Source organism: Euwallacea similis, chromosome 20 (assembly GCF_039881205.1).
Source record: "Euwallacea similis isolate ESF13 chromosome 20, ESF131.1, whole genome shotgun sequence".
In the NCBI taxonomy this organism is placed as follows: domain Eukaryota; kingdom Metazoa; phylum Arthropoda; class Insecta; order Coleoptera; family Curculionidae; genus Euwallacea; species Euwallacea similis.
This window is the reverse complement of record NC_089628.1, coordinates 882,536-900,517: the sequence shown is the minus strand read 5'-3', so window position 1 is coordinate 900,517 and position 17,982 is coordinate 882,536. Positions and strand designations below refer to the sequence as shown.

Genomic DNA, 17,982 nt, shown 5'->3' with positions numbered 1-17,982 from the left:
ACAAACCCTCGTTTAGAAATAAATTTTAAAAAATTATTCCGGCTTAGGTAGAGCTTTTGCTTCTTTTAAACTAAAATATCTGTCTCTAAATCTTGTTATGAATGTAAATTTTCATTTTTAGAATGGGACGCCTCCAGGAGGGCCACAGAGTCCACCAGCCAAGCATCAATAAGCAAAGACGCAGCACAGCAAGGTAGGATCTAATGTAACTTTACACCGAATCAAATATACGAATATTATTAGTAAAATAAAGTAAATAAAAAATACATAATACAGGAATTAAGCTTAGGGGCATCTCCATCGATCATCTTACTATATTTCTTTTCAGTTTAGTTTCAGTCGAGGTAATCTTATTACTAAAGCTAAAGCCAGAGAATGCTTTTGGTGCATACAAATGAATTTTAATTTAATTATTTGTTTATTTATTATCGACTGTGCTTGGTCAACAACGCAATTCAGTTTAAAGGGCAAAAAAATGTTTTTTTTTTTTTAAGTAAAAAGTAAACACTCAGCTGAGATTTGAGTAGCATGAGCATGGAAGCAAGGATTTTTGTATTTTGCACCAAACTTTACGTTCTGACACAGGGTGACTTAAAAAGCGAGTCTGCAGGTGAGTCTCTTGTCTAAAGTTTCACTCACATTTAGCATCAAAACCAAGAAAAAATCGTCACCCTGTACGTTTCTATATTATAGTGTTTGCTATTAGACTTAGGTGTAGTTGACTTGTAAATGGCACTAAAGAAATATTTCTGAGAAAGCAAAGAAAATCATCATTCATACTTCATCAATTTCAAAAAGTCTTATGATACTCAAAATATTCTTACTTCAGTTTGGTTAATGCATTTTTGCAGAGTCAATAGTCGAGGAGGTCAGGTTGGCAACCGCCTCGCAACCATCTAGCAATACTCTCTCTTCTTATCCTCCCAACATACCAATCACATACTCCCAAATAGACATAATCCTAGACCAAATGTTGGAAGAAGTCGAACAGCAGGAGCAAAAGCTTTTTGCTCTCGACTTAGACTTGTTGGAATCTCCTTGCGTGAATACTTTGGAGTTGATACCAAGCTCTGATGCCCTTATTGAAGTCCCCATTAAAAAGTCTATTAGAGTACCTAAGAGAAAGCCTAAAATATTTGAGAGTATTCACATGATATCGGTAAAAAATGAGAACCCTTACGAATTAGTATCTTTTGGCGAGATTCAAGAAGAGATGCACCAAGAAGAGCATGAGTATGATTTAATCAAGTTTGATGATGAGTCTCAAGACAGAGCTAATGAGGTTCTGACAGTACCGGCAGAGGGAGATGAGGTGTGCAACTTATTGGAGTACTTTGATGATGCTGCATTTGAAAAACCCTTTACCAGTCACTATACTTTGCAATTTAATAAACCTACTAGAGCATCTGCTGAGTCTCTAAATGACAATATTTCAGAAAGTCCCACCTACTTACAAGGGGAAAGTATGGATCCTGAGGAAAACGACTATGAGCCTATAGACACTCAAAATATTAACGATTTTAGCTATCGTTTGCAAAGCAATGAGCCTAACAGTGATGTTTGGTGGGAAGGAACATATAGAAATTTGAGCATTGTTCCTGAAGAAGACGAAGAGAACTTAAGTATGCTTAGTAGTTTATATTCAAACCCAAAATGCCCATATCCTGCAGTGAACTCATTAGTGGAATTAGAAGAGAAACTGCCTCTGATGGGGATTTCAAAGTCTTCATCTGAGGGTAGTAGCTCCTCGTTAAGTACCAGTCCTGATGAAGGAACATATGATCTTTTAACTGAGAAGGTGGTAAAGGCTGAAGTTAAGCTAATGGTCAAAACTGTGGATCGAGGAAGGGAGAATATAGAATTTCGCTCTGTCAGGGAATTTTTAGATGAGCCTCAGAAGGCGCGAAAGAGTTTAAAGCAGAAGAGTTATACCCTGCCCACAAGACTGGGAGAAAAACTCGCCAATATTGGCAATAAAGTTACAAGTTTTCTAGATTTTCACAAATCGAAATCTACATCTCATAATACCCTACTTACCGAGGTGACCAACGTTCAGCCTGATTTGAACAAACCTATTTTTACTCTGCCTTGCTTATTCGTTAAAACCCAGACAGAAGAATCATCGAACCTAGCCTTCTCCAAAGAGCTCTCCAAAAGCAAGTCCGAACTCATAGCAACCACCAACAAAAAGTTCCCCTTAGAATTCGATCACACCATAGATCTCTACGCCAATCCTCCCTTTTATCCAGTTTATGAGGACTTCAAAGAACCCTCAATATCCCCCACATTTCTCCATCCCACTCCTGCCTATTGCGATTGGTTGCCCCAGTCGGAAGATTTGAAAGGTAAAGCTAAACCAAAGAGTGCATTGCGTTTTTTGTCCACTAACAGATGCATTAACCGGTTGACCCTGCAGTAAGAATATTTCCTTTTTTGATTTAAGGTAGTTAGAATGGCTTGTTCGAATTTGCATGTTCTTGCAGGAAAGCCGACTTCGACCGCACAGTATTTAGCTAGTAATGAGGATATGTCGCTAATAGACGTAGGGCCAGAACGTTATTCTCCGTTCAATTTGAAACCCGTTCTAGAACAAACTAACGCTTTTATATTGTCCGAGTCACGCGCCGAACCGTATCATCCGCATACAGAGCAGCATTACGTAGTTAAAGCTGAACCTGTAACCTCCCCAGAGGAAAAGAAACCCAAACGAGGGTTTTTTGGAACCCTGAAAGGTTTCGTTAGTAGGTCTTCCGACTTTTCGGATTCGGATTCTGAAAGATCACCAAAGAAAGAAAAGAAGAAAAAAGATAAAAAGTTGAAATCGCAGTCTTTAGATTTACCCCCTCAACGTCCTTCTAGGAAGCCTAAACTTCCCACTCCAGTGCAAGACCGAAAATACGATGACATTCCGTATATGGAAGCTGGAGATGACCCTCCTGGATACGCCCCTCCTGCAGCTCCTTTAGCTGACTCTCAAATAGACCTCAATGGTCTATCTTCTTCTCCAATTCTCATAGAAGAACGTTCTAAGACTTTAAATATGAGGAAAAAATCCCCAACAAAAGAAAAAAGATCCAAATCTTTATCAAGGGAGAAACTCCCCGCCAAGGAGGAGAAGCCAAAAACCCCTAAAACGAGAAAAGTCCAAACCATAGTTGTTGATGAACAAATCATTAAAACTTTCGCCCCTGCAGCAGTAGAAGAGGAAGAGTTCACTATTGTAATCGACCCCACAAGAAAGGAATCCCCAAAAAAATCCCGGGAAATATATACTTTGAACATAGATGAAAGTGTGGAAGTAATCGAGAAGGAGCTTCTTGGAAAATCTCCAATACTACCAGAGGAGAGCATAATGAAGCCAATTGCACAAATCCAAGACACTCCAGTGAGACCTCCACGAGTCAAAGACCACTACTATGAACCTATAGAAGCACCAGTACTAAGTAAAGTCCCTGAGCACTTAATTTCAATCCCTGAACCTCTTCAAATGAAAGATTCATCCAAAACTGTTACTCTAGATTTGATAGCCAGTGAACAGACTGTAGTAGAACAGCCCGAGCAAATGCAGCAATTGCCAGACAGTGAAAAATCGAAGCGCAAAGTCAAGCGCAATCTTTTTGGAAAGTTCTCCAGATCTTCAAAGGACACTGAAGACTCCGAAGATGATAGCTCTCGTAAGGAGGTAATCGAGAAGCAGGATAGAGAGGAATCAAGGGAAAGAAGTCTGGAACCTGAGGACCACAAAAAAGGCTTACTGCGTCTGTTCATGAAAAAAGGAAAAAAAGAGGGTGTTGCCCCAGAACCTCTATCACCGGAAATGGTTCAAAACGAGAAAGATTCGACAGATTTCTTTAAACCTGAAGTTGATAACTACGAAGATGCCAAAGATCCTGCTGCTCCAGCAGAACTAGATGATCAAAGTTCAGAAAAAGTTAAAGAAAAACGACCAAGGAGGTCAAAACAAAAAGAAGCCCGCTCCAAAAGTAAAGACCGCTCCAAGAGTCGAGATAGATCAAAGAGTCGAGATAGAGACGGCATTTTGGGTAGATTTAAGAAGCCTAAGAAAATACCCCAAGATATGTCGGATGACACCTTATCTAATATGCAGTCCACCACTCATTTCCTCAATTACGAAGTAAACAAATATCATGATGGACCTTATTTATCAGAATCCTCAAAACTAAAAAAATCTTCAACTGATGCAGAAAAATCTCCATTAAAAGACGAAACTGATGCTCATAATTCAGCTCCAGAAGAAAAGAAGCCAATTCCTCAAACTCGTACCAAAAGACTTTTACCAGAGCCTGCAGACAAGGCTGAAGTTAGAGAAACTATTATAGCAGACGATCTTACAGGTCGTAGAATCACTACAGTCACTCAAGAAAAAGGAGACCGTGGGGATAAAATCGTCTCTGTGAAAAAGGAAATGTACTTGATAGATCCCAAAAATATGGCAGCTTTAGATGAAGATCTTAGGGTGAAAATTCAGAAAGCCCAGGCAGATGCATCTTCTCCAGACCATGATAAATCAAAACCATTTGTAAGAGAAACCTTTTCAGTAGAAACGAAAATCATTGACAGAGTCATCCCGATCGTCAGTGAAAAGGAAACTGTGACTGAAACTGAAGTTACTTATGAAAAATCACCTTCCACGATTGTTGTCGATTCATACATATCTACAGATCAAGGTATCACTATTAGCCAACAAATGAAACCTTCCGAAATTACAAAAACAGGCCCTGTAGTCACTTTAGATGAAGATCAACTGATCGTAGTCAAGCCAGTTTTCTCAGATGAAGTACTCTATAGCATGAACCACTCAGATGATTTCCTGAAGGGAGAAATTGCGAACTACCATGACGTGAGACCAGTGCTTGCCAAAGAGAAGTCAAAGTCTCCTGAGAAAACTAAGAAAGGTTTGCGAGGAATTTTTTCTAAATCCCCAGAGAAAAGGAAATCTCGCAAAAGCATTGAAGTTGAAGAAAGTAGCCAAGAAAAGGAATCTAAAGGATTGTTTAGGATTTTCAAGTCTTCAGAAAAGCATCCAGTGAAGCAGCAGATTTCTGAGGAAGTTATGACTATGATGAAGGATTCTGGAGACTTTTTGGATAAGGAAGTTGAGGTCTATCATGATGTGCGCCCAGATATTTCTGAGAAATCTTTACAAGAGGTTGAAGAGAGTAAAATAAGATTATTAAAGAAAAAGAGTGTGGAAAAAGAAATTGTGAAGTCTGTTTTCTCAGAGCAGGTTATGGTTGATATGAAAAAGTCCGATGACTTTTTGAAGCAGGAGATTGATAGGTATCATGATGTGCGTCCAGTAGTAAAAAAAATTGAAGACAAAGTTGTTGAAGAGAAAGAGCAAAAGGAGTCTAAAGGATTGTTTGGCTTGTTTAGATCACCAGAAAAGGAAAAGAAGAAGAAAAAAGAGAAGAGTATTGAAAAACAAGTTATAAAGCCTGTACTATCAGAGCAAGTAATAGTTGAGATGAAACAGTCTGATGATTTCTTGAAGCAGGAAGTCTATAGGTACCATGATGTACGTCCAATATTGCAGCCAAGTGAAGAACACGACGTTGCTGAGAAAGAGAAAGTTCATAAAGAGTCTAAAGGTATGTTTGGGCTGTTTAAATCCCCAGAGAAGGAGAAGCACAAGGAGAAGAATACGGAAAAAGAGATTGCAAAAATTGTTCTATCCGAGCAAGTGGTTGTCGATATGAAACAGTCTGATGATTTTTTGAAGCAAGAAGTTGATAAATATCATGATGTGCGTCCTATTGTAAAAGCAAGTGAAGAACCTCAGTTGATCGTTGAGGAGAAAGCTCATAAGGAATCTAAAGGACTGTTTGGGCTGTTCAAATCTTCAGAGAAAGATAAGAAGAAAGAAAAGAGTATGGACAAAGAGACTACGAAATCTATCCTATCAGAGCAGGTTATTATGGACATGAAACAATCCAATGATTTTTTGAAGCAGGAAATTGATGGATATCATGACGTGCGTCTTATGGTAAAAGCAGATCAGGAACTGCAATTAGCTGCCGCAGAAGAAGTTCACAAGGAGTCTAAAGGTCTGTTCGGGCTATTTAAATCTCCAGAGAAAGAGAAGAAGAAGAAGAAAGAGAAAAGCGTGGAGAAAGATATTGTGAAACCTGTCCTATCAGAACAAGTTGTTGTAGAAATGAAACAATCTAATGATTTCTTGAAGCAAGAAGTTGATCGATATCATGATGTGCGCCCAATAGTGAAACAAAGTGAAGAACCTCAATTCATCGCTGAAGAGAAAGTTCACAAGGAATCTAAAGGTCTGTTTGGACTATTTAAATCTCCAGAGAAAGATAAAAAGAAAAAGGAAAAAAGTGTGGATAAGGAGATTATGAGGCCCGTTCTTGAAAAACAGGTGGTAATGGAGATGAAGCAATCAGATGATTTCTTGAAACAGGAGGTGGACCAGTACCACGATGTGCGTCCAATAGTGAAACCAAATGAAGAACTTCAGATAATTGCTGAAGAGAAATCTCACAAGGAATCTAAAGGTCTTTTTGGGTTGTTTAAGTCACCAGAGAAAGAAAAGAAAAAGAAAGAAAAGAGCGTGGAGAAAGATATTGCGAAACCTGTCCTATCAGAGCAGGTTGTTGTCGAAATGAAACAATCTAGTGATTTTTTGAAGCAAGAAGTTGATAGATATCACGATGTGCGACCAATAGTAAATTCAAGTGAAGAACATCTTATAGTATCTGAAGAAAAAGTCCACAAAGAGTCCAAACGTCTCTTTGGATTGTTCAAGTCACCAGAAAAAGAGAAAAAGAAGAAGGAGACGAGCGTCGAGAAAGATGTCATAAAACCTATCCTTTCAGAACAAGTTATTGCCAATATGAAACAATCAGATAATTTCCTGAAGCAAGAAGTCGATCGTTACCATGATGTGCGTCCTATAGTGAAACCTACTGAAACACCTCATATGGGTGTAGAAGAAAAAGCACACAAAGAGTCCAAAGGTTTGTTTGGCCTTTTTAAATCTCCAGAAAAAGAAAAGAAGAAAAAGGAGAAAAGTGTTGAGAAGGAGATTGTGAAGCCAGTCTTGTCTGAGCAAGTTATTCTTAATATGAAACAGTCCAATGATTTCCTACAGCAGGAAGTAGATAAATATCATGATGTTCGACCTATTGTGAAGATCACTGAAGAACCTTTTGTGGTTGGTGAAGAAAAAGCTCATAAAGAATCTAAAGGACTTTTCGGCCTGTTCAAATCTCCGGATAAAGAGAAAAAAAAGAAGGAGAAAAGTGTTGAAAAAGATCTTGTTAAACCAGTCTTGTCACAACAAGTGATCCAAGAAATGAAGCAATCAAGTGATTTTTTAAACCAAGAAGTTCAGATCTACCATGATGTCCGCCCAATAGTGAAACCTACAGTAACTGAAACAGTTGACGAAAAGGTTCATAAAGAATCAAAAGGTCTTTTTGGTTTGTTCAAATCGCCAGAAAAACAAAAGAGAAAGAAAGAGAAGAGCATTGAAAAAGAACTCGTAAAACCAGTTCTCTCTCAAGCTGTGATCACTGAAATGAAACAATCAGACGAGTTTTTAAAGCAGGAAGTAGATCTTTATCATGATGCCCGACCAGTTGTTACCACTGAACCAGAAGAACACAGAGGTATTTTGAGCTTTTTTAAATCTCCAGAAAAAGCCAAAAAGAAGAAAGAAAGCAGTATTGAGCGAGTCCTCACAGACCAGGTCATCTTGGATATGAGAGAGTCTAATGATTTCCTGAAAAAGGAAGTTGACTTATATCATGATGTCCGACCTGTAGTATTTAAAGGTGTTGCTATCGAGAAAGACTCTGAGCAGTTCAAGGGCTCCTTTGGGCTTTTCAAATCACCAGAGAGGAAAAGTGTTGATAAGCAGGACTCCCCAGAGCGAGCCCTTCTTGAGCGGAAAGACACTGATGAATTCCTCAAAAAAGAAGTCTTAATTTTTCATGATGTGAGACCTACAATTACTGAAACTACAAAACCGGTAACTGAAGAAAAAGATCATAAACATTCAAAAGGTTTCCTTGGTTTGTTTAAACCCGTTGAAAAAGATACTAAAGTAGTTAAAGTGGTACTCTCAGAAGCTGCATTGGCAGATATGAAGAACTCTAACGACTTTTTGAAGAATGAAATTGATATTTTCCATGATGTTCGTCCTGTGGTTGAAAAAATATCAGAAAAGGACCATAAGAAGTCCAAAGGTCTCTTTGGTTTCCATAAATCTTCAGAAAAAGACAAAAAGCGGGAAGGTATGATATTTTCCGAGGAAAATGGTAAAGACACCGTTATAATCAAAGAAGTGGAAATCATCTACGATACTGTGGATAGCCAGAACTCTTCTAAGAAAGATAAGAAGCAAATGGAAAAACTAGTCTTCTCTGAGCAAGTTTTCATTGATATGAAGCACTCTGACGACTTTTTAAAACAAGAGGTAGGAATCTACCATGATGTAAGACCTGTGATAGAACATTCAGTTGAAGAAGATGGAGAGCACAAACATAAAGGCCTCTTTCGACTTTTCAAATCACCTGAAAAAGGAAAGAAGAAGCGGTTAAGCAGTGCTGAAAAGGAGACAATAAAACCAATTCTCCCAGAAGCAACTCTCAAAGAAATGAAAGATACTGATGCATTCCTTAAGCAAGAAATTGATGTTTTTCATGACGTTATGCCAGTTGTAACCGCAGTGGAAGAAGTTGTAGGGTCTTCTGAGCCAGAAGTAAAACATCAGAAGAAGAGTTTGTTTGCAATATTTAAATCCCCAGAAAAAGATAAAAAAAGGAGGGGAGAAAGTATAGAGAGACCAATTTTGACAGAAGAAGCTTTAGCTGATATAAACAGTTCTAAAGAATTCCTCAAGACCGAGATCCAGGTTTACCACGACGTACGTCTAATAGGAGAAGTAATTCCAGAAGTCCCCAAGGAGAAAAAAGAGCCTAAAGGAATATTGGGAATGTTTAAGAAACAGCACAGTGAAAGTTTAGAGCATCCCACCAAGAGATTATTCAAGAAAACTGGAGAAAAACGTGCATCAAGTGTTGAGAAAGAGCAGAAACCACGATTATCAGAGGAAGCTATAGCAGACATGCTTAACAGCGACAACTTTCTCAAAACCGAAGTGTCTGAGTACCACGATGTGAGACCTATTACCCCAGTAATAGAGCAGACGGAAGTTGCTGAAGGCTTCGTGACAGCCGATTTATCAAATATCACCTCAGAAATTTTATCTCCAGAACTGCAGAAGAAGGAGAGCAAAGGTCTGTTTAAAATGTTTAAGAAAAAGAAGAGGTCTCAAGACCAAGAGCTAGTTAAACAACTGTCTGACGAAGCAGTTAAAGACATGCAAGACACCTCCTTATTTCTCAAACAGGAAGTTGAAAAATACCATGACGTACGACTACCTACACGTGCAGAGGAGAAGGATTTAGGCAGTTCAACCTTCTATACATCATCCACAGAGAAGATACCTGAAACTACAAACTTCCTCAATAATGAATTGGACAAGTATGATGATGGAGTAGTAACAGTCAAGAAAGAACTTTCAACTGAAGAAAGCACATACATTCCTCCAGAACTCTCAGAGGCTGCTTTATTGGACATGATCACTACCAGTAATTTCTTACGAGAGGAAGTAGCAAAGTTTTACGATGTTCGACCGATTATCAAACCTGATCTGCCTCCTGGAATTAAAGAGGAAAAACAATCTAAAAGCGGCAGGCTCTTTGGCATTTTTAGCAAAAGAAAATCTCAGGAGCGCGAGCCTTCAATCGATAAAGAAAAACCTCAGAAGGACAAGAAAAAGAAGAAAAAGAAACCTGAAGCGACAGTGAGTGAAAGGAAAGAAGAGACGACCTTGGAAACAGTTTTGGAACCTACAGCTACCAGTAAAGATGATAGCAAAGATTTCCTTCAAGGGGAAATTGACCGCTATCATGATGTGAGACCAGTAACTGATAAACCTGGTGGTCCCTTTGAGAAACATTCAAAGGAGACTAAACCAATAGAAAGGAGCTCCAAACCCGTGGTTGTTGATATTGCTGAAAATAGAGAAACTATCTGGCAAGATGAGCTTAAAGGCAAAAAGATCACTACAGTCACTCAGGAGGCGACAGATCATAGTGATAAAATTATTAGTGTCACCAAGGAAATGTACATCGTAGACCCTAATATTATGAAGGATGTCCAAGAACTTGACGAAGACATTAAACGCAAAATCGATCAGGCTAAAGCAGAGGCTGATACCCTTGAACGAGACCACTCGAAACCCTTCATTAGAGAAAACTTCTCGTTTGAATCTCGAGTGATTGATCGCAGTATCCCTATAGCGACAGACAAACAGGTCGTTACAGAAACTGAGATTATTTACGAAAACGTTCCTTCTACTATTACCCGAGACATCTATACAGCTGCTCCAACCATCAAAGACGTAACGTTTGATACAGATGTTTTTTTGCAGCAAGAAATTGCCAGTTTTCATGATATTAGACCTATAGCAATTCAACCAGAAGCATCAGAAAAGTCTAGACGTAAGAAGAGCGGCAGCCCATTTAAGATGTTTGAAAAGAAGCAGAAATCTGAGGACGCTAGTTCAAAGCCTTGTGAAGAAAATAAGGAGAACCTTGGCAAAACTGAAGCTGAAAAATCCAAAGAGCGCAAAGAGAAGCGGGAAAAGAGGAGAAGTGGAGGATTTTTTTCTTTGTTCTCTAAATCTGAAGACCTTGCTGAGTCCTCACAGAAACCTTCTCATTACAGTCCTGAAACTATCAAAACTCTGCAAGACACCACCAATTTCCTTACTACTGAGGTCACCCATTACGAAGATGCTAAACCTATAGTGGTCACTGACCTCGATGACTTAGAGGCTGAGGAACACACTAAATCTGGCCTCTTCAGCATATTCAGCAAAAAGCGGGAGAGTCCCAAGATAAGCAAGAAGATTTTCAAAAAACACAAAAGAGAGAAATCTCAGGAGAGATCCGATATTGCCGGAAAAACTTACCAGAAGTTGGAAGATCTTGATGAAGCTGTAGACAAAGGAATTAAGCTATTAGAGAATGAAACTCAAAAAGTTGAGGAAATTGAGAGCAAACTTAAGCAGAAGAGAGTGGCATTTAATGAAGATATTGAAGACCAATCTGCTCAACTGACAAATGATATTCTTTCAGAAGCAGAGAAACGTGTTTCCGCATTAAAAGATGATAGCGATAGTATCTGCGCTTTATCCAAAGATAGTTCCTCTAGTTTTGTAAATGATATCCTTCAAAGCTTTGATTCTAAACTAGAACATGTCAAAGAACAAGGAGGGTCCAAAATTGAAGCTACGTCTGAAGCTGCTGTTAAAGAAAGAGCAGCTTTTGTTCAGAAAGTTAATGAAAAATATAAAGAAACTGAAAATTTGAGTAGAGAACTACAAGATCATGCCAGGCATCACTATGATTTCTTAGCGAATGAGAGAGCCTTCATCAGTGATGAATTAAAGACAAATGTTGAAGCTGTAAAGCTTGTAGTAGACGATAAAGTTGTCTTAGCCAAGGGCTTTGTTACAGATGTGAAGGAAGACGTTAAAGATACCATAACTGAAACACAAAAAGATATTTCCGAAGCTATCAAGGACTCCAAGAAGAAGTCTGCAGGTTTCTTTACCAAGTTGGGTGATAAATTAAGTGGAAAAGCCAAATCTGTTGAGAGGGAAGTTAGCGAAGCAACAGCAGAAACTCAGACAGAAATAGAGAAGATATCCAACTATGTTGAAGATTCATCAAAGCAGCTTACAGATGATGTAAAGAAAGCTACAACTGATGTCACAAAAGAAACCGAAGGCACTGCTGAAGATATTAAGGAAGGAACAAATAAGATTAAGAAAAAGTCTGGCAGCTTCTTAAGTAAACTTGGTGATAAAATCACTGGCAAGACTAAAGAGGCCGAACAAGATGTTGAGAAAATTGTATCTGATGCTCAGGATACATTACGAGCTGTTGAATCTAAAACTAAACCTTTAGGTGAACAAACTTCTGAAAGCTTGAATAATGTTGTAACAACAGTCAGTGAAGTAACAGATGACGTCAAAGATGAGATTCTAGATGCTGCTAAAGAAGGGAAGAAAAAAACAGGGGGTTTTCTTACCAAGTTCGGTGACAAGATTAGTGGAAAGGTCAAAGAGGGTGAGAAATCGGTTAAAGATACTGCAGAAGATGTACAGGATGCTGCTAAATCGAGTCAAAAGGAAATGAACCAAGCCTCGACAGATCTTGCAAGTAAAGCTGGTGATGCAAGAGAAATATTAGCGGAAGAAAGTAAATTAGCTATGGAAGCTGCAGATCAAACATTAAATAACGCAAAAAAATATCTGAGTGAAGCTGCTAAAGTTATTGATGATAAAATCCATGAAACAGTTTCGACTGAAGGTAGATTAATAAGCGAAGCTGCAGAATCAGTCAAAGATGAATTGCATGAAGCTGCTAAAAATATGGATGAAGTTGCTGATGATCTCAAAGAGGATGCAAAAGGAGCTAAAAAGAAAGGTGGCAGTTTTCTAAGTAAATTGGGAGGAAAAATTACCGGGAAGACAAAAGATGTGGAGAGATCGGTGGAGACCGTTGCAGAAAATGCTAGAGAAAGGTGTACCTCTGCTGAAACTGAGATTGGGAACTTAGTAGAAGTTGGAAAAGATGAAGCTGAACTTACTTCAGAGGCAATTAAAGAAAATACAGAAGACGTGGTAGTAGGAGTTAAAAGTGAAGTCAAAGCTGTTGCTGACTCCATAGAGAAAGCCAAAACAACAGCTGCTGACTCTATAGAATCATCCTCAAAAGGTATTGAAAAGAAGTTGCAAGAAACAACCGATAGTGTTAAAGATTCTGTAAAAGGTGCCGTTAATAGTTCAGCTAAGATTGCTTCAGACTCTAAAGACGCTGTCAAAAATGGGATTGAAGCAGCTAAAGACGGATTATCCGGCGCTGCAGATGCAACCATCCAAGTTGCTGCGGATATTAAAGAGGGAGTTAGAGAAGCGAAAAAGAAAACTGGTGGATTCTTTGGGAAATTAGGAGATAAACTCTCAGGAAAAGCAAAAGAAGTTGAAAAATCTGCTGAAGTTACTGTAGAAGAAGTTAAGGGGGGAATTTCATCAGCAAGTGGTGCAGTTATTGACTCTGCTGCTGGTTTATTGGAAGCTGAAAAAGACACAGTTGAAAGTTCTTTAGAGACAATTAAAGAAACTAGGAAAGGCACAGTAGAACAAGTTAAAAATAAAGCGAAGCCTGTTGCTGAATCTATAGAGAAAGCCAAAACATCAGCTGGTGAATCTTTAGAATCGTCCGCGAAAGTTGTCGATAAAAAGTTGCAAGAAACATCTGATAGTATTAAATACACTGTAAAAGAAGCAGTTGATAGTTCAGCTCAAGCTGCTTTTGACGCTAAAGACTCTATTAAAGATGGAATTGAAGCAGCTAAAGATAGCTTATCAGACGCTGCAGATAAGACTAGCCAAGTTCCTGCAGATATCAAAGAGGGGGCTAAAGAAGCCAAAAGGAAAACTGGAGGTTTCTTTGGGAAATTAGGAGATAAACTAACTGGAAAGGCTAAAGAAGTTGAAAAATCTGCGGAAGCTACTGTGAAAGATATTGAGGAGGAATTATCCTCAACAAATGTTGCAGTTGTTCACTCTGCTACTGATTTAGTAGAAGCTGCGAAAGATAAAGCTGAATGTACTTCAGAAGTACTTAAAGACGCTACAAAAGACGTAGTAGAAGGTTCTAAAAGTGAAGCTAAAGCTGTTGTTGAATCCACAGCGAAAGCCAAAACATTAGCTGGTGATTCTTTAGAATCATCCACAAAAGCTATTGAAAAGGAGTTGCAAGAAACAACTGATAGTGTTAAAGAATCTGTAAAAGGTGTCGTTGATAGTTCAGCTAAGATTGCTTCGGATTCTAAAGATTCTGTTAAAGATGGGATTGAAGTCACTAAAGACAAATTATCCGTAGCTGCAGATAAGACCAGCCAAGTTGCTGTGGATATTAAAGAGGGAGTTAAAGAAGCCAAAAAGAAAACTGGAGGATTCTTTGGAAAATTAGGAGATAAACTCTCAGGAAAAGCAAAAGAAGTTGAAAAATCTGCTGAAATTACTGCGGAAGAGGTTAAAGAGGAATTATCATTAGTAAGTGGTGCAGTTATTGACTCTTCTGCTGGTTTATTGGAAGCTGGAAAGGACAAAGCTGAATGTGCTTCAGAGACAGTTAAAGACACTTCGAAAAACGTAATAGAAGGAGCCAAAAATGAAGCCAAAGCTGTTACTGGGTTCATAGAAAAAACGAAAACATCAGCTGGTGAATCTTTAGAATCGTCAGTGAAAGTTGCCGATAAAAAGTTGCAAGAAACATCTGATAGCATTAAACATTCTGTAAAACAAACAGTGGATAGCTCAGCTAAAACTGCGTCTGACGCTAAAGACTCTGTTAAAGACGAAATTAAAGCAGCTAAAGAGACATTATCGAAAACTGCAGACAGCACCAAGGAAGTTGCTGTGGATATCAAAGAGGGAGTTAAAGAAGCCAAAAAGAAAACTGGAGGTTTCTTTGGAAAATTAGGAGATAAACTTTCAGGAAAAGCCAAAGAAGTTGAAGCTACTACAGAAAGTGTTAAGAAAGGGCTGACCGCAGCAAGTGATATAGTTGTTGATTCTGCAGATAATTTGCTGGAGCCTGGAAGGGATAAAACTGAGTGTGCTTCAGAGACAGCCAAGGAAACATTTAAAGATTCTGTGAACGGAAGAAAAAGTGAAGTTAAAGCTCTTGTAGGGTTTATAGAAGAAGAAAAATTATATACAGATGATGACTTGGAATCTGTAAAGACATCCGCCGAGAAGAATTTGAGAGAAACACATGAAGTTCTCGAAACATCTGCTAAATCTTCTGCAGAAGTTGTAGGCGATATTAAGTTATCTATCAAAGAATCAGCTAGAGATAGTACTGAAGCGATTAAGATTGGCAGTCATAAATTAAATGAAGGATTAACAAAAGGAGTTGGAGAAGTTAATATCAAGGCTAAAAGCGTAGCTTCACAAGTAAAAGATGATACCAAACAGAGCAAAAAGAAGAGCGTTAGCTTTCTTGGTAAGCTAGGAGATAAATTGAGTGGCAAAGCTAAAGATGCCACCGACGACACAGCTCATTTGGTGGAATCTGGTAAAGTTACAGTTGCACAAATAACTACAGGGATCAAAGATCAAAACTCTGAAGCTGCAGAAGCTTTCCGAGACCAAACTTTGAAACATTTTGCGGAAACTGAGAAAGCACTGAGTGAACACGGGGAAAAAGTTCAAGGTGAAGTTAAATATCATTTAGAAACAGTAAGTTTGTTGACAACTGAAGGGATCCAAGCTACTGAGCAGAAATTGCAAGCAGCTGCATCTGCTACTAAATCTGATACCAAAGTAGTAAAACCTGAACTTACCTCAGCAGCTGAAAAAATAGATCAAACTGCAAAAGAGAATGCCAAAGAGATTAAAAAGAAATCAGACAATTCTTTGAGCAAACTAGAAGGCAAGCTATCTGGAGAAGTTAAGGTTGCAGAAAAGGCCGCAAACGAAGTTGTAAATAAAGTTAAGGATGATGTCAGTAGAACTGGAGTAGAAATATCTGAGTTACTCCAATCAGGTAAAGAAAAATCTGAGCAAGCAGAAAAGGATCTTATAGAGGAGATTTCAGATCAGGAAAAGCATGTGAAAGATGAAACGAAACAACGACTTGATGAAGCCATTAGAATAGCTGATGTTCAGCTACAAGAAGCAGTTTTAAGACTCAAAGAAGTAGGTGATGCGGGTATGAAAAAAACAACAGATGTGAAAGATACAATTGACAAAGCTAAAGTTGAAGTAGTTTCGTCTGCTCAGGAAATCTCTAAAACTGTTAAAGATCAAGTGAAAAAAAGCGGAGAAAAATTATTTGAAACCACTGAAAGTGTCTCTAACAAATATCGTCAAATTGCTGAAGATCCTACACAGGTCAAAATAAAGTTTGAAAGCTCTCTTACCGAGACGAAAGATAAAATTACTGGAAAGGAAAAAGAGATTGATAAGGCAATTAAAGATACTTTCGATGCTGTTAAGAAAGATGGAGCTCGCTTAGTTGAATCAGGTGAACATGTAATAGCAGCCGTAGATGAAGCTGCTGACAGCAGTTTGGAACATTTTGAAGAAATGGAAAAGATGTTTGATAAGGAAGCAGTTGAGCTTGAAGTAGCAGTGAGAGACACAGCTCATAGTGTAGATGTTAGTTTTGCAGGAGTGAAGAAAGTCGGACCTACATTAATTGCAACTGCCCACGATCAAGCTTCATCTCTAGGTAAAAAAGAAGAGTCGGCATTATCTAACACTAAAGAGGAAGTTGACAAGCTCATCTCTGAGGCAAAATCTGCAGCAGAAAACCTTATAAGAGAAAGTAATGAGACTTTTGAGGACGCTAATAACAAGGGAAAGAAACTAAAAAAGAAGAGCTTTCTAGGTAAGATAGTTACTGAATCTCAGGATGAAAAGCAATCTGAATCTAAAAAAGAAAAATCTGGGTTCCTTGGAAAGTTTAGTGATAAAATTTCTGGAAAATCGAGAAATGCCTCGAAGTCTATAGACGATTCTCTCCAACATGAGGCTGTAATTGTTGAAGCTGCCGTAGATGATTTGAAATCAACGTTCCATTCACAGGAGGATGATACTTATTCCAAAAAGAAAATATCAGAAATAACAGTAAAGTCTTCTGAAGGTTTTCCAACACATGACCCATCGCTCCTTTTGGACCCCTATGATAAATATTCAGGAGGCAAATTGCCTTTGGGCGAAATCAAGCAGCGAACAACAGAATTCCTAGAAGCTGAAGTTTCTCAACTCTCTTTAGCTCAAATCCCTCGCACCGTCAGCGATTATGGAGGTCAAATCAGAAATCCTGAGCCTTCTAGAGGGAGTATTACTGAAGCTAACTTAGATCTGTCAAATTTGCCTGCTGACATTGATTCTGTTGCATCTGCTGTATCATCTGCATATGTAACATCACCAATTTTGCCAAGGAGAGCTGTATCTCAAAAATATGCCAAGGGAGATAGACCGGATGTGGTTGAAATTAGAAATATTTCCGAATATGATATTGGAGAGACCGGACAGTATATTGTGACTGAGCCTGTGGAGGTTCCTTCTCAAGGGAAAAAACCCTTGTTCCATATTGAATCTGAGGATGATGATCCTTTGGGTGCCAGGAAAGAAATGATGGAAAGGAGTGATAGTACTAGATCTAATGTTCTGGAAACTTTGACAGAGAATGAGGTGGATAATTTGTTAAGTGATTTGACTAAAAATCTAGGGGAGGTTATAGAAGGCAAAAGTGTAGAGGAGGTTAAGGAAGTTGTAGGAAAGCTTCCGGAGCAAATAAAGGATTCTGAGGCGGATGTAGAATTAATAGAACAAAAATTGCGTGACTTGGACAAAGCGTTAGTTTCACTCGAGGAACTGGAGCGAGACAGTGATAACTCCAAAAAAGAAAAGAGACTCAAAAGAGTTGAAAGGAAGTTTGAGAGAATGGCTTCAGAGCTGCTAGAGGAAGAAGCTCATGCTGGCAAAGCCGAGCAGCTCTCCACTCCCGACGTAGAAGAGAAACGCGAAACTGAGTTTCAAAGGTTAGTTTCCCAAATCAGCGTTGAGGAAGTATCAGACTTCCAGAAAGAGTATAGTCACTTATGGGACGAGAACACATTTTCAAAGAGTGACGACTGGGAGTCAAAGACACCAGACAGTCAGGCAGATGCACTAGAACTTCCCAAAGGTAGATTTTTAGATGTTGCTTTAATAAAAAATTCTTGTCTCACTAATTCATCATTCACGCATAATCCTATATTATAAGTAGTACTGTCACGATTTCTAACTAAACCGCCGCATGCATTCAACACCTTATCATCTGTGGGAAAAAGCAATAAATG

The 17,982-nt window shown here is 38.6% G+C and overlaps 1 protein-coding gene across 1 annotated transcript in view; it reads left to right on the top strand.

The window, feature by feature from the left end:
* Positions 1 to 17,982, top strand: part of LOC136415668 (titin homolog) — a 34,749-nt gene that overhangs the window by 4,787 nt on the left and 11,980 nt on the right. Inside the window, exons 2-3 of the mRNA XM_066400373.1 lie at positions 122 to 193; positions 2,484 to 17,828. Of these exons, the coding sequence (XP_066256470.1) occupies positions 122 to 193; positions 2,484 to 17,828 (15,417 nt within the window). The remainder of the gene's footprint in view (positions 1 to 121; positions 194 to 2,483; positions 17,829 to 17,982) is intronic.